This window comes from Chinchilla lanigera, unplaced genomic scaffold (assembly GCF_000276665.1).
Source record: "Chinchilla lanigera isolate Chin_1 unplaced genomic scaffold, ChiLan1.0 scaffold00051, whole genome shotgun sequence".
Classification (NCBI taxonomy): domain Eukaryota; kingdom Metazoa; phylum Chordata; class Mammalia; order Rodentia; family Chinchillidae; genus Chinchilla; species Chinchilla lanigera.
Genome location: NW_004955452.1, coordinates 4,979,888 through 5,002,826, shown reverse-complemented (window position 1 = coordinate 5,002,826; position 22,939 = coordinate 4,979,888). Strand labels below are relative to the sequence as shown.

The following is a 22,939-nucleotide window of genomic DNA, read 5'->3' as shown; positions in this document are numbered from 1 at the left end:
ATGAAAATTGCTAGATATGAGTATAAATTAAACACTTTTCAGTGTAAATAAATGAGCTGAAATTTCTAAGTGTTCTTCTAATCTCCTCTGAGGCAGGGTATCAACTGTTTATAGAGATTCTGGGAAAACTCTAAAAATGTTTTCTCCACTCCATTCATTGAGTTTTCAGATGAAAAAATAAACAGAACTAACTGTATGAGCAAATCAAGTTTTATATAGTAACATTTTAGCATGCCTAAAGTAACCACATAGGGCCAGGGATATAGCTCAGCAGCACAAGCACCTGCCTGGCAAGTGCAAGGTTCTGAGTTCAATTCCCGGTAACTCCCCCCCACCCCCCTGGCAAAAAAAGTAACCACATAAATTTAGAAAATAAGGGCTGGGAATATAGATAGCTCAGTGGCGCAAGTGCCTGTCTGGCAAGTGACGAGGTCATGAGTTCGATTCCCGGTACCAAAGAAAAAAATTTAGAAAGTGATAACAGAGTGAGTACAGTGATCTTAGTTCATGAACTGAATTTATCCTACAATTTCTTTTTTGTTGTTTTTTTTCCGGTACCAGGAATCGAACTCATGACGTTGCGCTTGCCAGGCAGGCGCTGTGCCACTGAGCTAAATCCCCAGCCCCTGTTCTACAATGTTGGAAAAGATGGCCACATTCGTGTTTGTGTAAGAAAGATGGCCACAGTTGTGTTTGTATTTGTGTAAGAAAGATGACCCATGGTTGTGTTTGTCAACCAGTGCCGAGTTTGCAGACAAAAAACAAAATGTTGCCAAATTTTGCCAAATGCTCATTCATGAACCACACTGTTTGCACACAAAAGTGTTCAAGGTACTACTGTACTCAGTGTAATACAACTTTACCCAGATTTCCACTTGCCCTTTAAAAAAAGGCTCTTCAACCTTCCATAACCTCAAAATTTCTAAGAACTCGGCATCACAGCAATGCCCACACAAGAGGACCCAGGACTCCCAAGCTAAAAGAGGAACACTGTGGTGGCTTCTCTGAGGGTTGACAGTTACATTCCTGATTTTAGGTCGGCTGCTGCCAGCCTGCCTGAGGCTGTACACGCAAGAAATAAAAGGCAAATCCTAGGCTGGGTGGCTCTAGGCTCTCTGGAGCAGACTAATCCCTAAACCAGCTCTAACTAAATTTTTGGAGAACCTGTAAGCTTCATACAAGTAGCTGGCTCCCTTCTACTAACTCATTACCTATAACTCCTTGTGTCTTTGGCAAGAGCAAGAATTTTTTTAAAATTTAAGATATCATCTAGAGCTGGGCATGGTGGCACATACCTATAATCCCAGCACTGAGGAGGCTGAGGCAGGAGGATCACTATGAGTTCGAGGACAGCCTGGGCTACAAAGTGAGTTCAGGACCAGCCTGAACTGCACAGTGAGACTGTCTCAAAAAGACAAAAAAAAAAAAAAAAAAAAAAGACTATCATCTAACAGAAAAGAATGTAAATTCAGAAGTTCTAAGCATTTCCTCTACAGATTTTTAGCACTGGGATGATAAAATCTAACTCTGGTGCCAATTCTTGGGCCAATGTTAGCTGTATTTATTTAAAACAACAACAAAAACAGGGCAGAAAGATAAAAGTAGGCTGATAAACTTTTAAGCAGCATGATATCACAGAAAGCGCAGCAATTAAGAAACTCCAGTCTGGTCCCAGCACAGCCACTATAGCTGGACCATATATGCACCAGCCACTTAATCTTTAAGACTCACTCACTTCTCTGATAAAAAAGTAGAGGGTCAGGGGAGGTTGATCTGGATGTGTCTTACATCTGTTCCAGTTTCAAAAAACAAAAATCCCAAAAGCAGCAACAGCAGCAACAACAACATTCTATTTCTTTCTTTCTTCCTTTTTTTTTTTTTTCGGTCTTTTAGAGGAAGGGTTTTGCTATGCAGTTCAGGCTGGCCTTGAGCTCACTTTGTAGCCCAGGCTGGTCTGGAACTCACTATGATCTTCCTGCCTCAGCCTCCTAAGTGCTGGGATTACAGGCCTGTGCCACCATGCCTGGCCAATAACATTCTAAATTCTACTCAATATTGTTAAATGCTATTCTGCCAAGCAAATGGTGGATATTTTTAAAAAATACAACCCTTTACACCAGATACAATTCAACTACAGTGGTACCTCAGTTCACAAACTTAATTCCACAATTCTGGTTCAGTTGCAACGAATCAATTCTGTGACCAGAATTGTGGAAAGAATTAAATTTGTAAGCTAAGATATCAGTATATTTCAACAAGTGGTATCATATTAAAAATAAACACTAAAAATAAAAAACAACAAGTCTTCTGTTTTGAATACAAAACAGGCAGTGGAATGGAAATAAACTGAGAAGAGACTTTTGCTTCAACATATCTACAGGATATGGATCATTTTACATGTTGTTAAGTCAGGTTTGAATTCTCTCCCTTAACCAGGAAACTAAAACAACAATCACCAACAAGAATCCTCACAGTCTTAGGTTATACTTGAGAGGGATCTTTGTGCCACAGGCAAACAAAACTGCTGACCCTCTGCTCACAGGCCCTGCAACTCCAGGACAGCAGCCATTCACGTGCTGCACCCTGATCTGCTCCACCTTATACAGTGACTGCTGATGACCATGCAGCCTGCCATGGAATATTCCACACCATAGGAAAACAAGTGTTAGCTAAGGCAGAAAGGTGATTTTGATGTAATTTCAGTGAAGAAAGGAGAATACCAAAACATGTAAAACTCTAAAAACACAAAGCAAGAAAGAATTAGGAAACTGAACATATTAAAATTAAAAACTGTTCTGCAAACGAAACTGTCAATAAAAGATAAGCCTCAGACTGAGAAGAAATGTTTCCAGATGACATCTGATAAAAGACTGTTACCCAAAATATACAATGAACTCTTAAAACTCAACAGTAAGAAAACAAATACCTTGACTTGAGGACAAAAAAAGACCAGACTTTAAGAAACACATCACGTAAGGTATTTATTTATTTATGTATGTATGTATGTATGTATGTATTTATTTATTTATTTATTGTTTTTTGTTTTTGTTTTTCTTCCGGTACCAGGAACCAAACTCACAACCTTGCGCTTGCCAGGCAGGTGCTGTGCTGCTGAGCTAAATCCCCAGCCCCCACGTAAGGTATTTAGATGGCAAATAAACATGCACAGCTGGGCATGGTGTTGCACACTCAGGAAGGAGAGCCGTGAGTCTCAGGCCAACCAAGGCTGCACAGTGTGTTCAAGGCCAGCCTAAAGTACATAGGGAGAGCCTGTCTAAAACAAGACAAGATGCTCCACACATCATATGTCACCATTTACAGCAGTTTTATTCAAAACTGCTAAGGCAGGAGGAGGGCCGTGAGTCTCAGGCCAACCAAGGCTGCACAGTGTGTTTAAGGCCAGCCTAAAGTACATAGGGAGAGCCTGTCTAAAACAAGACAAGATGCTCCACACATCATATGTCACCATTTACAGCAGTTTTATTCAAAACTGCCCAAACTTAAGAGTAACTAGAATGTCTTTCAGCAGGTGAAAAGATGTACTGTGGTACATCCAGACAATGGAGTATCATCCAGCCCCCAAAAGAAACGAGCTGGGGATAAAGCTCAGTGGTACAAGTGCCTGCCTGGCAAAGTGTAAGGTCATGAGTTCGATTCCCAGTACCCATGTAAAAAAATAAATAAATAAAATAAAAATAAAAAATAAAAAGAGCTTCTCTAAAAAAAAAGAAAAAAGGAATGAGCTCTCAACCCATGAAAAGACATGGAGGATTCTTAAAGGAATTACTAAGTGAAAGACAGTCTAATGGGGCTATCTACTATATGATTTCAACTATCTGACATTCTAGAAAAGGCAAAATGATTGGAGATAATAGAAATATCACTGCCTGATATGGCTTAAGTGGAAATACAGAAATAAATAGGCATAACCCAGGATTTTTAGGGCGAACTACTCTGTATACTATAACAGGTGATACCTGTCATTAAATACAAGGTTTTTTGTTTGTTTTGTTTTCTTCCGGTACCAGGAATCGAACTCATGACCTTGCGCTTGCCAGACAGGCGCTGTGCTGCTGAGCTAAATCCCTAGCCCCTAAATACAAGTTTATAATGTGCATCACCAAGAGTGAATCCTAATGTAAGCCATCCACTTTGGATGATAATGATGTGTCACAGTAGACTCATCGATTGCAACATGTTGAATTTTGGTGGGTAGTGCTGATCATGGGGTTCTGGGCATATCTACAGGATGGCAGATAGGAAATATCTACCTTCCTCTCAGTTTTTCTATGAACTTAATACTGCTCTGAAAAATAAATGTATTCAAAGTTTATTAAATGAATGGACTATATTTACATTTCTCCTGTTATTGAATATTTAGGTCATTCATCTATCTATTTATTTGGAGTAATGGGGATTGAATCCAGGGCCTTTGCACTAGGCTACATTCCTAGCCCACTTTAAAAATTTTTTATTTTGAGACAGTATCTTGCTCAAGTTGCTAAACTGGGCTTGAGCTTGCAATCCTGCTGTCTCAGGCTCCAAAATGCTGGGATTATAGGTATGCACTGCCATAAATGCTCATCCTTTTATTTTTATGTTCCATTAAAAGTTGAAAATAACGCTATGGAAGTTTACAAAACTACATAAATACAATATTTTCTATCTATTTATTTATTTGACAAAATACAGTTCTCTAAAGCAGAATAAATGCCCTGGGGCCCTATAGGTCAAAACAGACCATCCGTGCCGACCAAAGAGGCATACTCCCCGGGAATGAGCAAGGGGTACAATCCACAGTAATCCTGTAGCTTACTGGACAACTGGTTGTCTGCATCCTCAATCTCTACTAAAGGCAGATCAGGTAGTGGAGTCCATCAACATCACACTGGGGTCCAAGGGAGACTGTGCCATAAACTAAGTCTTGATTGCTCTCTCTGCAACAAACAACCTAGGAAAATTGCTTTGGCTTGACTAATATTAAAATCACACAGGGGAAGGACATTAAATAGTTTGTGGCAGATGTTTCATCTACAGCATCTAGGGGATTTGTGGGAAACAGAAGGCCCACTAATTGTTCTTTTTCCCATGGGCATCTGGAGAAGGGCTGTCTGCTGAGTGTTTTCTCTGCCCAGCATGAGTGGTCAGGACATCACAAACAGATGTGGATGCTTGCCCGCCCTCACCAAGAGCAACAGCATGTTCCATAGTGCGGGAGCTATGAAACCTCTAGAGCCTGTAGCAGTAGAACTATAAATATATACAAACTATAAGTATATAGATAAATATATGCTCTTAATCCAGCTGCCAATCAGAAAGTTAAAATAAATTAACAACAGTTCATATAATTTATAACGGAACACACACATACACACATACACAAATTGTCCCTAGTCTTTAAGTAAGCAAAAGGAAGTACAACAAATGGTAACACACTGGACTGGGAGAGTTACAACTGCCCTTGCGAGTTACATGTGAGGAGAAAAACTTTGTTTCAGATCTTGGTTTCCAGGTCAAAGACCAGAGGTACAAGCAACATATTCATGCTTGCCCAACATAAATTATACAAATACAGGGAAAGTAGGTCTGAGCCAGTTAGTGCAATACACATTATTCTTTTAACCGAAGATAAGAAAGGGACCACTTGAGATTAAAATCTACATCAAACACTGCATTTGTCTATGGGGTCTTTAGAAAGACACTCTCCTTACCTAACTATCCCAGAGTTATCCAGGGGTAACTCACTTTCTAACTGCAGAAAAAGTAAACAAAACAAGCAAAGTGGTAAAGACAACTTTTTCAAGCCCCCACCTCCCCCACCTGCATCTGTTTGACAAAGAGCTTTGTACAAACGGGAATAAACTCTTTTTTTCTGGGATTTTGCCAAAAGAACTTTGACTGTGCAAACATGGAAGTGTCAGGCCTGACCCAAGAAAGACCTCTCCAATACACACGGTGCCCTCTACAAACAGCAGGAATCCGTGCTGCCCTCAGCAAACAGAACTGATGGCTGTAAGGAAATTAGGACTGGCCCTGCAAGTCTCCCTGATGCCGGTAGACACAGCTTTATGCGCACACCTGTGCTGATCATTCTTGTAGCTCCGACCTCAAACGTTCCATCCAGATTCTTTGGGACTACGACCTAAAGCTGCATATATGTAGCCTCCTCGCCAGATATTCGGGAATATCATCCAACTCCAGCCTGCCTGCGCCTCGACAACATTAAATCTAGTCTTACCCACCGTCTGTCTCTGGGTGTTTCCTCCTGCGCTGCTAATTAACAAAAAGGCCAAGGACTAAACAGCCTGTCAGCACCACCTGAAGAATCCGATCACATGCCTATCTGTCAAATGGGAAAAGTCATCACCATCACCTTTGATTCAGAACCCCACCAAACACTCAACCACTACTTCAGTGACACAGGGTGGCCTAGAAACCCATGTAAAACAAACACCAAACTTGTCACTAGTCACAGTATATGATCACAGTCCCTGCAGGCCCACTGGAGAGTGTTTGTTTTTCCAGAGCTCGTCAAGTTTATTGGAAAGTGTTGGTAAGGACACAGCTCACATACTTACCTTACCAGTGCATCTGGCTTGCTTAGCTGGTTATTAGGAATACAATTTTCCATGAGGTCCTTATGTGTACTTGGGCTCTTGCTAGTGCACTTCTGCTTCTTCTCGTTTTTACTAGATGAGGAAGGAATGCTCCCGTTTGTGGCGCTGTGACTTCGAGGGGAGGAGTTTACAACTCCGCTGGCATTTTTGTAATTTTTTGAGGAAGCAGTACATGAGTCCTCTTTCAAAAGATTTTCTGTACTTCCCACAAGATCATTATTTAATCTTTTACTATTAATATGGTTTTCCATATACTCGATTTCTTGTATTTTAGAGTCTACAGGTTGTAGAATATTGTTGTTATTTATTCCAAGGTTGTGTTTTTTGGCATCCTTGTCCTTTTCTTTCCCTTTTTCTCGATATTCTATCTCTGGCAAAGTTGTGGACAGTTTTTTGTTGGCTGGGATGCCTCCGTTGTGGTGTATAAGGATCGAGGAATCCATATCAGGTAATCCTTTGGCTGCTACAATACCAAAAACAAACCAACAAACAAAAGAAATCCATACAGGAATATTTAGCTTTTTAAATACAGACTAGATTGATTCAACAAACTGTAGCTATGCCTAGAAATTTACTATACTAATTTGCAAATGCATTTAGAAGTATAGCTGCAGTACATTATGCTAACTTCAAGAAACAAATCCAGATACATATGAAAAGCTCCACATTTAGAAAGTCACTATTACTTATGAAAATCAACCCATTAAAAGTCTGTCCTTAAAGCAAGATCAGAATTTTATATTTAAGTCAACTTCATATACATTGGATCAAATTTCTCTGTCACAGGGGTAAAAGGAGAAAGGCAGGTTATCCCCCAAAGAGGTTATATTTTAAAAGGTGCCAGGATTAAATAAACTACTAACTTTACTGAAAATAAGTTAAATGAAATAAAAAAAGGGTTGTAATTTTAGGAGATATAGACATCTATCCTCTTTCCTGACTCTATAGTGTTGAGGTTATAAAAAAGTCTGTCTTATTTACCAGGCCACTTGGTAAAGAATTTTCTGTATCAGGTCCACACATCCCAATTTGTTAAGATTGACTTGACAGGTTTTTTGTTTGTTTGATTTTGGGTTTTTTGAGACAAGGTCTCACTATGTAATGCATAGCAATTCTCCTGCCTCAGCCTCCTGAGCACTGGTATTACAGGTGTGCACCACCATGTCTGGCACTTGAGAGATATTTTTGTACGACATCAAAGAAAAAGATTTTGACACATATTAAGTAAAAATATGACCTCAGATTACCAACTCTCAAACCAGGACAACTAATATTGCTGTCAATATATCCATCTCTTACTGGTTACATGCCCACAAGAGAGGTCTCATTAGAAATTGTTAAAATTAAAACCCGCATTACATTACATGAAACAGAATAGGAACTGACTTTGCTCTATGCAGAAGACTTCTGATTTATAAAACTTAATTCCACATATCTGCATCTCTACCTTGCTTATATGTTCGTTCCTGGTTTGCTTCAATCACAAATTAAGTTACATATTATTTTGTTGTGAGAATGTATTTTTAAAATTTTATAACAAAATATTAAAATATAAAATAAAATATAAATAATTAAATGTACTTTTTTAAAAAAAGCAAATAACCTTCAGAGAATGGGTTAAAAACTTTACACTCTACTTCATGACCAAAAACAAAATAAAACAAAAATAATCCCAGGGAAGAACACAAAAAAAAAAAAAAAAAAGAAAAAAAAAAAAAAAAGAAAATCTAAAATGGTAGCTATTTTTCCTAAAAAGAAAATTGTTTTGAGAGACAAAATCATGACCAGGCTGTTAGGCCAAAAGCTTTAGGGTAAAGACCTACCTTCCTCGGCCTCTTTCTCTTGCTTCTGTAGCATCTGTTGCTCTGGAGGGAGAGCCTGCTGAAGCAGCTGCATGTAAAATTCGTTCTCCTTTTGCACTTCCTTCTGCTTCCTTAATCTCATTTTGTAGCTCACATAACTTTTGAAGCCAAAGCCCAAAGTCACCACAGGGTACCCAATACTAGAAAGAAGACAATCCAGCCAGTAATTGCAAGCTTTAAAACAAACAACACATGTGACAAGAACACAAGATATCTATGACTTAAACTTAGAAAATAATTCCTTAGAATTATGAAGTAAATTCTAGTTGATGATGGCAGCCACAGATAGCATTCAAAAAACAAATAAATCTGGTCTGCTGTGGCAAGCAGAGGCAGCCACCTGTAGACAAATCCCTGAGGAAGAATAGACTACCAGGCTGTATGAAAGCACTTCCCATTAGAGTTCAGTGTTCTTTAATTCAAGAGATCACCACAATGACAGGCAGACACACTGGGTAACAGTCTTTGAAGAAACACTGAACTGTCTTATGCTTTAGAACTTAGGCATCTGTATGGTTTTAAAAATTAAAAAGGTAGCAAGGGAGATAGCTCAGTGGCATATGCGCCTGCCTGGCAAGCTCAAGGTCTTGAGTTAGATTCCCAGTACCAAAAAAACGACAACAACAACAACAAAAAAACCCAAAAATTAAAAAGGTAGAGATTTTATGGGTAGCCAAAAGTAAACATATTAAGTTTCAAAAAAAAATCAAAAGGACATTATTTGGTCTTAAAACAAGAAGGCAGGGCCAATTTGAAGCAGCTACTTTCACCTTCTTGCTGCCTGTGGGGTAAATGTCACCACTTATTCCTACAAAATTAGTTCATAAATACTCCATCATACATAAATTCAAGAATCATTTAAGTAAGTATCTAATACCAGTTCTAACATTTGGGTTATGCCACCAAATTAAATCAGGTGTACTTACAACTATAATCTCTGGGACAGAAAGTTGAAATATTTTCATTCATCTCATCAGCTTGCCTAATACTGTTGTAAAGCTTTTGCAAACATTGTCAAACCTGTATTAAGTTTCATTAACATTAAAACTTATCAGTTCATAATTACAAATTTTAAGTTACAAGTTTTACTTACTAGGTTTATTTAATTCACTTGTGAAAAGACTAAAAATACCAGAAATTATTTTTTTAGTAGGTTCTGATTTATTCTGGGTTTTGCCATCAAATATGAGCAAAAATGGGCATGTTTAGGACAAACATATTAAGTGGTGACTTTCATACTATTTATAAATAAAACTCAAGCTCATTTTCAAAAATGTTTCTGGCTAAGTTTACATGAAAAATATTCAATTTTATATTTCATAAGGAGAAATAATATTCTTTTTAAATTAATAATATTATCTCCTATAAATGGGCTAAGAAAATTCTAAATTCATTTAAGCTTCATAAAACAGCCATATATTTCACCAAGAGTTTTGGATCATTCACAGATTATAATAAAAGTAAGTAATATTCATCAGATACCAAAGTGTTTGGCCTTAAGTTAAACATTTTATGTACAGTGTCCCATTTCCTCTTTCTCGTGACCCTAGGAGACAGGTAAGAAAGCTGAGGGTTAGAAAAAATGCTACAAGTCAGGCACAGTGGTGCACGCCTATAATCCCAGCACTCAGGAAGCTGAGGCAGGAGGGTCACTGCAAATTCGAGGCTAGCCTGGGCTACATAATGAGTTTGAGGCCAGCCTGGACTACATACTGAGACCCTGTCTGAAAAGGAAGGAAGGAAGGGAGGGAGGGAGGAAGGAAGGAAGGAAGGAAAAAAGGAAGGAAGGAAGGAAGGAAGGAAGGAAGGAAGGAAGGAAGGAAGGAAGGAAGGAAGGAAAAAGAAAGAGACCAATGACGCACTCAGCAACACAGCTGTCAGGGAAAGAGCTGGGATTCCAGCATTAATCTACTTGAAAAGAGGGCCCGTGCTCTTTATTGCAGGCTATATGTCTTCCAGGGCCTAGGTACAGTTTCTGAGAAAAACTACACAGCTGAACTTGCCATTCCACACTGGAATGGATTAGAAATCAAGACTATAAATACTTACCAGTGAGCAGCAAATGGACGACAAAGGTCTACATGAAAATTTTTGAGATCTTTAAATCTAATTGCTGCTTCAATATAAACAAAGAGTATCCAGAGGGACACTGTAGGCAAACACACTCCCCTTTCTGTGGAAAAGCAGTAGAGAGATAAGCATCAATAACACATTAACTAACACAACAGTTGGGTTGTTTGGGAGACTGATTCAACTATAGTAACCTCCACTGTAAGACTTTCAACTAAAGTAAAAAGCAATTTAACCCAAACTAAAAGCTTTTATATGACAATTTCACAGAATCACTAACAAAAATAAATAGCAAACATTCTGGCAGAATATATTCAGAATATATATAAAAGATTCATAGATCTGACATACAAAGAGCTTCTACAAATCAATAAAAAGAAAATGAAGCTGAGTGTAGAGGCATGTGCCCACGACCCCAGCACAGGGGAGGCTGGGTAGGAACGCTTGAGACCAAGCGCTACAGCAAGTATGCACAACAAGGGTCTCTGTCTCAAAATGAAGGGAGGTGCAGGTGGGGAGTGAGGAGTACAGCTTGGTGGGAGAGTACACACGGAGCACGTGCAAGGTCTTGGGCTTGATTCTTAGCACCAAACAAACAAAACACCAGAAACTATAGAAGAAAATCTGCAAATTTTCATAAAAGGAGAAACACAGATGGCTAAAAAACATGAAAAATCCTCAACTTTACTACTGAGAAGGGAAATATAAATTGGATTCCTTTTCTTAACTATTAGGGAAAAATTTTAAAGGTAACTATGAAGGAAAAGTATTAAGGTTTATTCTCATATTTAACAACAATATAAACTATGGCAACTTTTAAAAACTGACAGTATAATTAAATTTAAAATACTTGTACTTGTAACCCAGAAATTTCACTTTTGGAATTTACCCTACAGAAATACAAAAGAATCTTAAGATAAATATATAAAAATAGTCACTATAGTATTATTTGCAATAGAACAATTTAGAATTTAAATGCCCATCCACAGGGAACTATTTAATCATGATAAATCTACATAATGAAATATGGTGCAGATTTTCTAAAGAATGAAGACCCTTACTGTCATGAAATGATGTATTAAAAGTAAAATTCTTAAGTATAAATAAATTCTTAAGTATAAATAAAAGCTGGGCCTGGTGGTGCACGCCTTTAATCCCAGCACTTGGGAGGCTGAGGATTGTTTCAAGTTCGAGACCAGCCTGGGCTACAAAGTGCGCTCCAGGCCAACTAGAACTGCATAGTGAACCTGTCTCAAAAAGACAAAAAAAAAAAAAAAATTAAGTTGTAGGACCAAGAACATTTTCCTAACATTTAAGCATTATTTAAAATTTTTTTCTTAACCAGAAGCTCATACTCCTCTTGTAATTAAAAACAATTTTCAAGAGAGGAAAAAGCAACTTACAACAGAGAAAGTACAGATAATGTAGAAAATTTTTCACTAGGTTTTAGAATCAAAATCTAGAGACTATGCTATGACATGACTAATAATAGGATATTTATGAATATGGTTTGGTGGGGAGGGACCAAGTGAACTAAATGGAATCTTTGGGATGAAACTAAAGACAACTCATATGATCTTAAAAATTAGACAGGCCATTTAGTCTAACTTCAATAAAGCCTAGTGTTTAAGCAAATTGGGTCTAAATTCAGAGACAGGGGGCTGGGGATTTAGCTCAGAGGCACAGTGCCTGCCTGGCAAGTGCAACGTCCTGAGTTCGATTCTCGGTACCGGAAAAAAACAAACAAACAAACAAAAATTCACAAAGATAGCACTAAGTTGGCTTCTAAAGAAAACCCAAGTCTCCTCAAACTTAGCCCCTGAGTTAAGTCAACAAAGAAGCTCTGTGAAGGCAGCTCCTGACTGCAATCATTCTTATGGGTTTAACTTTATCGAAACTGGGTATTTTCACAGTATAGAAAGAAAAACAGCAACTACAGTATAATGCATTTTCAAAGTCATTTCAAAAATGTTTATTTACTACTTCCCATACTGAAGTTACTATAATAATATGCACATTACAGAAAAACTATACAAAATACCTATATTTCTACAATTATTAAATGAAAGTATATTGAGAGCATTTCCAAACAAATAATCATGTTATAAATTTTGTTTTGTTTTGTTTGTTGGTACCGGGAATCAAACTCAGGACATGCCAGGCAGGTACTGTGCCACTGAGCTGTATATCCCAGCCCTTTTTTTTATCTTCGAGACAGGGTCTCACTATGCAGTTCAGGCTGGTCTTAAACTCACTTTGTAGCCCAGGCTGGCCTGGAACTCACAATGAGCCTTCTGCCTCAGCGTCCCAAGTGCTGGGATTACAGGCGTGCGCCACCACACCTGCCACAAATTTGGTTTCATATCTGGGCATCTTTTAACACAAGGAAAAGTTTGTAATATAGTATCATTTTTTGTTGCCATATATGATTTTTTTCTTTTCTTTCATTTCAGACAGGGTCTCACTAGGTAGTGCAGACTGGCCTTGAACTTGCTTATGTAGCTCAGGCTGGCCTCAAACTCACAGCGATCCTCCTGCCTCAGCCTCCTGAGTGCTGGGATTATAAGCGCACGCCACCTCGGCTGGCAGCCATATATAATTTCATCAACCATTCCCTAATATTCCTATGAAAGAAGTTTAACTGGAAAAAAAATCAGCCCCAAGTTATATAAATTGCACTCACATCTGTCAGGCTCAACAAGAATGCAAATTTTTATTTTATTTTGTTTCAGCTTTAGTTGTTCCAAATTAAAACATATTTCACAATTTAGCCATTCCAATGTGCACTTCTGAGCCTATGAATAAAGAGAGGCCACAATAACTCTATGACACCACCCACTGAAGTAATTCCCAATAGGCCGTATGAAGAGTTACATAGTCTACTCTCTGCTACTAAATATTGAAGAAATTCAGGGAACTGCCATAGTTCATCAGAGTCCCAGAACATCTGAGCTGGAAGGCTCTTTTAGACATTATCTAGCGTATCCCACTTTCACACAACATGGGACCTAGAGGAAGGAACAAGTATCCAAGTGACAATGCACTCAAAATTGGTGCCCATGGCAAGGAATGCAAGTAAAAACTAGTGCAAAGAAAATGAACTAGAGGGAAGCAGACTAGAGAAGGTCCAGTGTCCGTGGTAGCTTATAAGTCTACTCAGTCACAAAACAGGGCTAAATATGCAGAAAACCGTGCTCACAGTGGACACTTTGGGTAACAGGACTCAACTGTGCCCTCTTCATGGGCCAACACCATCCTCTTAGCAGCTTTGACAAGAGGACGAATGCTGCTGCAGAGAGCTCTTATTATTTGGTGCTCTCTCAGTGGTCAACATCCTACAGGTCGCAGCTGGGCCTAAGAATCAAATTTCATGTAGCTTTGCAGACAAGCATGACCCTGAAAGCCAATCCTCAAATCCCAGTGCGTGCCACATTCAGGTTTTCCCAGCGGACTGTTGCTGTCTAAATATCTCATCTGATCTTGGTTTGAAGTAACAGTGTAGCTCTAAGAAGAAAGGATGTAGCTGTGTAGCTCTACTCTAGTTAGAACATACCTGAAATACAGAACACAAAACCACTAAGAACTACGGAGGCCAGGATGGTGAGAAGAATGAAGAGGATATGACAAGGGCTTCAGATCTCTAAAGACATGTTAACCTGATGGGAAGATTATATGCACTCATGAGTGCCTCTGGTGTGAAGGTTCCTAGTTTTAAGGTAAAGTTTTGTGTATTTCTGTATGTTTTTCTCGCGAAAGTCTTTTTAGGACCTCTTAAGAATCAATGGGTCCAAAAATAGTTATGACACACTGAGTATGAGGAGGATGAAACAATAATTGACAGGGGATATGCAGTCACGGACTTTGGCTCTGACCTTTGACCCTTGGTGGCTTTGAATCATTCCTATATTAGGGTATACAGGATCACTGTAAAACACTGTGATTAAAGAAATAAATCTTACACAGAGAAAAAATATGAGGGCATTTCTGGCTCAGCATGAGAAAGAACTTTCTATTACAGCAGTCCCCAAATGAAATAGGGTACCAGGAATGACAGGTAAGTTGTTTTGTCATTTCAGGTTTTCAATCTGAGGTAAAACTTTCGCTGGGCATGGTGGCGCATGCCTGTAATCCCAGCACTCCAGAGGCTGAGGCAGGAGGATCACTACAAGTTGGAGACCAGCCTGGGCTACAAAGTGAGCTCAAGGCCAGCCTACATAGTGAGACCCTGTCTCAAAAAGACAAAAACAAAAAAAACTTTCATATGCCAGGGAGGCTGTGGGGATTCTTGTATCCAATTATGGGTTTACCTACATGTCCTCTGACATTCTTTTCAATAATGAAAATTATGAACATTTTTCTAATTTGGCACATACCACTATTCCTAAACAGAAGTCATTTCAATGTTTAAAAAAAAAAAAAGAAAATGTATCTCTTCATAATAAGTGTTGGTAACTGAAATGTCTACAATTGAGGTATGAAATCATAAAGGCTGAGACTTTTGCTTCAAATAATAAACAAGTATTTGTAAAATTATAATCTACTAAGAGAAGACAATTTTTAAGTATCTACATAAACTCAATTATAAATTATTTTAAAACATTTTAAAATCTTGAAATCTAATATTTGTATCTGAGAAATTAATAAGACTTACCTGTGTGCCATACATACTGAACCCATACATATGTGCTAGCAGCAAAAAAAAGCCATTGTATGGGAATGAAGAGCAGACATATTATATTTGATGTGAATGCTACACAAACAAAAAATACTGAGAAGGCCTAAGGGAAAAACAAAAATTACACATTTTAGAACTTGTTATTTTCAAACACAAGTTGTTAAAAGCTTATTGAACAAAATTATTGAATACAGAGCAAGTTAACAAGAAATTTTAAACAATGAAAATCTACCACATAAAAAGAAATGCTTAATTCAAGATTGTAATGAGTAATACTACTTATAGTCCTTAAATCAGGAATAACGGGACCAGAGCAAAATGAAGGTGGACCACACTGAGCTTATTTGGATTCTACAGGTAGATTACCTGAAAGAACAAGAGGTTTAACAGAAAAGCCTTCTTTCTCCTCACAAACATTCCTAAAGTGCCTCGTTATTAAAGCGTAGGCTTGTTGGAATACAGATGAACCGTAATATTAGTAAGAACTATGCTGATATTAGTAACTGTAATAATGCAGCCCTCCTCAGATTACCACTACATATTACCAACTGGATATAAGCTTGAAACCATCTTTTTAAAGCATGGATTTGTTCTGACCAAAGCACCAGGCCTATACCAGGTTGTAGTTTTAAGTTGTGGCTACGAACACAACAGAAATAACACATAAAGGAAATGAACAAGCCCAGGGCTAACCCCTTGCTCTAACCCAGTAGTTCTAGAGATGCAGTCTAGCAATTTCTGGAAGGTCTCTGAGATCCTTTCAGAGGTCTTTGAGGTCCTCTACTTTCACAAAACTACTTTCACAATAATACTAACAGGTGATCTGACTTTCTCATACTCATTTACTCTCGAGTAATGTGCAAGTTTCTAGAAGTTATATAACATGTGAGTTGCAACAGACTCAGTTCAGAAGCAGGTATTAAAATCTATCTGTCTTCTACTGAGCCAGGCATTAAAGATACTAGCAAAAATGGAGCCACTATTCTGTTTTTGAAAATATACTTGTTTTTCATTTTAAAATGTAATTTGGTTGGGGGTGGTGGTACATGCCTATAATCCTAGCCCTCTTGGAGGCTGAGGCAGATCACAAGTTCGAGCCCAGCTTGGGCAACTTAGTGAGACTCTGTTTCAAAATAAAAAGGGTCGAGGATATAGCTCAGCACAAAGATGCTGTGTTCAATTCTCAGTACCACTGGGAAAAAAAGAATAAAAATATAATTTGTATTACTATGTAAAGGATTACCACTATTCACTAGATTAATAAATACATATTTTTAATTTTCCCAGTTTTAATTTCTAATATAGAAAATATGGATAAGTGTAACCCACATGAACAAATGGTCTTTGGAGCCCACAATAATTTTTAAGAGTGCCTAGTCAGGTGTGGTGCCACATACCTGTAATCCAAGCACTCTGGAAGGCTGAGGCAGGAGGATTAAATGTTAGCGCACAGCCTGGGCAATTTATCAATTTAGCAAGAGCCTGTACCAAAATTTTAAAAACAAAGGGCTAGGGATACAGCTCAGTGAGAAGGCCCCCGGTTCAGGCCTCTGAACTGGAAGGGGAGGGGTGTTTGCAGCAGGGTCCTGAGACCAAAGTTTAAGAATCACTGCTCCAACTTTAACTCAATCACTAACATTGTTCACAGGGATTCCAGCGACACTCCAGAGTAGGACTGGGCAATTATTATTTCCTCTACTATTATTTCTACTCTCCCCCTACTGAAGTATGAGACTCAATGTCTTCTTTCTGCTGGAATGAGAAAAGAGGAAAAAAATACCACAATCTTATGAGTGGGTAGACAAAACAGCACAAGAGGCCAGTTTGAGCCCATAGACCCTATTAGTTCATCACAAGACAATCACCTACTACATATTGCTAATAAAATTTACTTTAAATGGGTTACCATCACCTAGTGGAGATTTTCTCAGAAGGGTAATTAAACTCCTCATATAGCTGGAAAGCATATATTAGTGAACATACCAGTCCCTGGTATCTGAAGGAATCATAGACGCTTCTGATGAAAAGCCAGAATGGCCACAGGTATTCAAATCTGAACTCCAGGACAAAATCTGCAAGGAGGACAAGTGCCCACACTACCAGGAATTTCAGATATAAAAATGTACTGCAAAATATAAAAATAAAGAAAGTCATTTGTGAAGAAGTAGAAATAGGAAATGTACTGTTTCTGTCTAAAAGAGACAAATACAACATCATTTGCCATGAACACAATAGAGATAAAGCACAAGAAGATACGCTGCCGTGGTCTATCTGAATTTTAAAAGCTCTGGTGTTCATTCTGCAACTCATAAATATCAAGATATCATGATGACCAAAAATGCTTACTTCCATTTAAGATGGAAAAAGACATTTAAATTTCACCACTCGAAAAGTGTGCTAAGTGTCTGACTTTAAAATACTGCAACACTCTCAAAATTACAGCTTTCAAGCTGTTCTTCATTAGAAGAAAATGTCACAGTTGGAAGGCTTCACATGTGCGCTTTCCCACCCCTCTACATCTGTTTTACAGTCTTTGAAATTCTTGATAGACACCCGTACATGCTTGAAGAATTCCACCCTTTCCCCTGCTTCTCTTGCCTCTCTGTACAGTATTCATCCACATTTACCAAACAAAAACCAAATGAATTCACAAAACAGATAGAAACCTACTTAGGGAGAACATTCTGATTATTACCATTGACTACGAGGGCACAAAAATGTACACTGAAGAAAAACTCTTCAAGCATTCAGGTCTTGTTCTGGCTGAGATGTAAATAAACCCTCCCAGTTCCCACTGGATTCAAGTTAAACAGAAATACACTTTGAAAGGTCAGTTAGGACACATACCTAACCACTGCTCAAAATGAGGTAAAGATATGGATAAAAAAATTATTTTTCATATAATGTGAAACTCCATTTTCTAGTTCATTAGTTGCATACTAGGTAATAGAAGCCTTTCTTCTAACTATTAATAATTTATATTACTATGATCCCAATCCCACCAATTCTCGAGTTACAATTTAGGTATTAAAAGAGTTTTCTAAAGTATATAGGCTGGAAATACCTAAAACTTACTTTGATTTGTCTAGAGTAGTGCATACTATTTTTCAAGACCAATATTCCAATTTAGCTATTTGAAAAAATACCAACAAAATTAAGATTTCAAAGGGTGGTGCTGGGAACTGAATAGAAGCCTTGTCATGCTAAACAACACACATGGCCACTAAGCCATTCCCCTAGCCCAAATCAAGATTTTTAGCAATTTTCTGGAGACACTATCTTGCTGTATAGCTCAGGCTGACCTTAACACATTGTGTAGTCCTGGCTGGCCTCAAACATGCAGCAATCTTCATGCCTTAGCCTCCGGAGCGCTGGGGTTACAGGCACATGCCATCATGCCCAGCACTTTTAAATAATTTTATAATCCATTTCAATAAGATGCAAAAGACGTACATACTTGGGATGAAGGGTAGATAAAATCAAGATCTAGCATTGAAGATATCTTCTATACCCTTTAAGGCCACACAGGTAAAAGATACCAAGAACAGACACAACTGTCCTTTAGTCATATAGTATTTATAATATACATAATTTGCCATCTAGTGTTAATTTCTAATATTAATTCTTAGAATGTCTGGGGATTTGATAATAAGTTTTTTAAAGGTCTGCAATAAAATCAAGGAACCAAACACAAACAGAAGAGCACTCTTAAATTGAAGTCCCACCTTTAGTTTCATTTCATGAGAGGACACAGCCTTTCTTTCCATTCTCTTAATGAGTCCAAAACTGAATAGAGAGTGACACACATTTTATTAGAAGAAATACCTGAGTCACACAGGTATTCAGGATCACTAACCTATTTCAAAAAGACATTTTCAACATGCCCGACTTTAAGCAGGAATTCAAGCCAGATAAGGGCCATTAGATGAATATTCTAGAGGTTATGCCTAATAGGGAGACAGCTAAGAAGACAAAACATTTTGGTGTATCACATCACATACTGAATGCTAAAGGTGATTTGTAGTTGCCATTACCAAGAGGTCAGGAAACAGAGGATTGAGATAGATGGTTACTAGCACAGCCAGTGAAATATTCCACAGACTCATTTCTGTATCAAGGACCAACTGAACTAAATGGCCCTTAGTCTGAGCAGGGAAAAGGTCAGGTAACTAAGGACTGATGGTCTTATCCCATGGTAATTATCAGGGCTCCAAAAAAATCATCTAGGTGACTAGTAGCTAGAGATACTGGAGAAAAGGTGTATTTTACTTGGAAATGGAAGAGTGTTTAGTACTGCTTGTCATTAATCACAGATGATTAATCCATAGATAGAATTACTAAATGACTAAAAGTTAAAAATGTTTATAAATGGCATTGGTAGGAATAGAATAAAAAGACATACCTTATAGTCACTATCTACTTTGAAAGACTCACTGCCTTTAAGCATAACACTTGCATGTCTTCTCTGTTTCCTTAGTACTTACAACGGAAGTTTACAAGACCACTGAAAGTTGTTACTGTTCTGCCCTATTTCAATATATAATTTTGGACAATAACTTTTTTGCACTTATGCTTTAAAATTTGTTTTGGCGCATGTCTGTAATCCCAGCTCTTGGGAGGCTGAGGCAGGAAGATCCTTGTGAGTTTGAGACCACCCTGGGCTACAAGTGAACTCAAGGCCAGCCTGAACTGCATAGCAAGACCCTGTCTAAAAAAGACCAAAAAAAAAAGTAAAATTAAATTTGTTTAAAAAATTTTGTAAGAATTAGCAAATTTACTTGGATTTGAGAATCAAGGTAATATGTTAGGCCGAGCGTGGCGGCACATGCCTGTAATCCCAGCACTCGGGAGGCTGAGGCAGGAGGATCATTGTGAGTTCAAGGCCAGCCTGGGCTACAAAGTGAGCTGAAGGTCAGCCTGAACTGCATAACGAGACCCTGTCTCAAAAAAATAAAAAACAAAACAAAGAAAAAGGTAATATGTTAGCCACAAATCATATAATTAACCATATATAGATAGATATGTAAGTATTTTATATATATGAACCATACATATTTAATCAGATTTTCTTCATGATCTATAATAAGTATTTTCCAATGCCGTAATAGTTTATATCTCCCTTTGGAGTATCTTTATTTTTACTTTTATTGGTACTGGGACTCTAACTCAGGACCTCGCACTTGCCAGGCAGGTGCTGTGCCGCTGAGCTACATCCCTGGCCCCTATAGTATCTTTAGATTTGGCAAAATCTTAGGACCCTCACACCACAGCAGGAGAAGGATTAGTTAGGTTTCCATCCTGGTGAGCAATAACTTGATTACTTGTCTTTTCACTTTTGTACACATATCTATTGAAAGATAAAAGGCATGGTTTACTGTTAGAGAGGCCTAAGTGAATACTGAGTCAAGCAGCTCTCTTAAATTTTCTAAAAGTCCACAAGACTAAAATGACTCAATAGAGTTTAAGATTGTTCTGGAAAAAAATCAGCTTTGTTAGATAGGTTGTCTCTTGATGTTAAGAGGCAGGCCCACCTGAAAGGAGGGTCTGAGGGAAGCTGAGGGTATGTCATGTGCTCCTGAAAGATCAAGTTTTCTTAGCTATCTTTACTTCTAAACTAAGCCTCAGTAAGAACTAAGTGTCAGGAAATATCAAAGGTGTGTTTGAAAAAGGAAATGTAAAAAGAAAAAAAAAAAGTAAGTGTATATGAAGGAAACCCCTTCCCCTGAAGATACAGAATTGAAAAAGAGTAGTCATTAATGAAGATGATAATTTTTTACTGCTATACGTGTAAATGAATGAGATATTAAAAATATTCAGCAGGCTGCCACTCTTTGGATAATACTATCTAAACAGTGAAATGGAGCGCTGCCAGCCTGACAGGGATCCTGCTATTCCTTGGAGGCATTTGCGGGAGCAGATAGTGCTCTTCCTTTTCCACGAGAGGAACGGTAATGACTAGCCATGACGTAGGTCACGTATCACTGAGCAACATTCCAGAGCCAACTCCATGGGAAAAAGAAGCAGGAGAATATGTACATTTCCAGGCTTTTCTCCACTTTCCTCTTCCCTCCACCTCCCTCCTGCTTTTTCATTCTCTTCCTGCCTCTTCCTTTTATTCCTCCTGTTCCTCTTCCTTCTTTCTTCTCTTCCTCCTCCTCCAGTGCAGGGAATGGAACTCAGGGCCTTGTGAATGCTAAGAAAACACTGCTACTGAGCTACAACCCCAACCCCATGCCATTTTCTAAATGCTTTAAAAACATGGCCAAGAGTCTGTCCTTCTGTCTTTAATACCTAGAAATAATTCTAGGCACAAGGAAAATTCCTTTTAGTTTTAATTCTCACATGATAGTCTTCCAACTCTAAGCACAGTCCATGGCCCAGCAGCATCAAAGCATAATGCATGACAGCCCAGCGGCACAAGCACCTACCTGGCAAGCACAAGGTCCTGAGTTTGATTCCCAGTAAAAAAAAGAAAAAGAAAAAATATTGCCAGGTGTGGTGATGCACACCTGTAATCCCAGTACTGGGGTGGGCTGAGGCAGGAGGATCTCTGTGGGTTCGAGATCAGCCTGAGTATGACCTTGGCTGGGCATGGTGGCACACCCCTATAACCTCAGCACTTAGGAGGCTGAGGCAGGAGGATCACTGCAAGTTCAAGACCAGCCTGGGCTACAAAGTGAGCCCAAGGCCAGCCTGAACTGCATAGAGACCCTGTCTCAAAAAGACCAAAAAAAAAAAAGAGAGAGACCAGCCTGGGCTACAAAGTGAGCCCAAGGCCAGCCTGAACTGCATAGAGAGACCCTGTCTCAAAAAGACCAAAAAAAAAAAAAAAAAAAAAACCAAAAACAAACAAAAACAAAAACAAACAAACAAACAAAAAAAAACCCAACAAAAAAAACCCCATAATGTATGAACTTTTTACAAAAGCAGAATTTCTGGGCCCACTCCAAACCTATTGAAGCTTGCACTTTAACCAGATCCCTATACCAATTATACGTACATTAAAATTTGCAAAGCACCAGTATCACACTATAGTTTGAATGTCTCCTCTGAAACTCAGGTAATCCTTAATTTCATATATTAATGGTATTTCAAGGTGAGGCTTTGGGAGGTAGGTGGGATTGGATAGTCACCAAAGGTGGGTGCCCCCCTGACAGGGCAGGTGTGTGGCTTTATAAGAAGAGTTGGTTGTGGTGGTACACACCTGTAAACTGGACTACTTGGGAGACTGGGGCAGGAGTAGCAAGGTCAAGGCCAGCCTGAGCAACACAGTGACATCCCTGTCTGAGAGACAGAGAGACAAAGAGTAAGAAAGAAAGAAAGAAAGAAAGAAAGAAAGAAAGAAAGAAAGAAAGGAAAAGAAGAGCAGGAAGAAGAGAAGAGAGAAGCTGACACACATTCGTTCTGTCTTTCTCTTCAACAGTTATAATGCAGCAAGAAGGCCCTCACTATGCCAAACAGATGCTGGTGCCACACTCCTGGACTTTCCAGCCTCCTGAACTACAAGAAATAAATTTCTTTACAAACTGTCTAGTCGCAAGTACTAACTAATGTATAGCAAAGGAAAATGGACTAAGTCAACTTTACATTGTTGTGGAACGTCCACTGAATCCCATGCTGTCTCAGAAAGGCAGTCAGTACAGATAATTAGTATTTCTCTCTAAACTGCTGGCTGTCCTTCCCTCAACTCAGGGCATTAAACTGTTCATGGTCAG

General features: G+C 38.5%; 1 protein-coding gene across 1 annotated transcript in view; it reads right to left on the bottom strand.

The window, feature by feature from the left end:
- Tmem57 (transmembrane protein 57) overlaps positions 1-22,939 on the bottom strand; it is a gene marked incomplete in the record, with an annotated part of 64,512 nt that overhangs the window by 28,042 nt on the left and 13,531 nt on the right. The window contains 5 exon segments of the mRNA XM_005394823.2: positions 6,579-7,080; positions 8,441-8,619; positions 10,529-10,652; positions 15,201-15,327; positions 17,208-17,349. Of these exon segments, the coding sequence (XP_005394880.1) occupies positions 6,579-7,080; positions 8,441-8,619; positions 10,529-10,652; positions 15,201-15,327; positions 17,208-17,349 (1,074 nt within the window).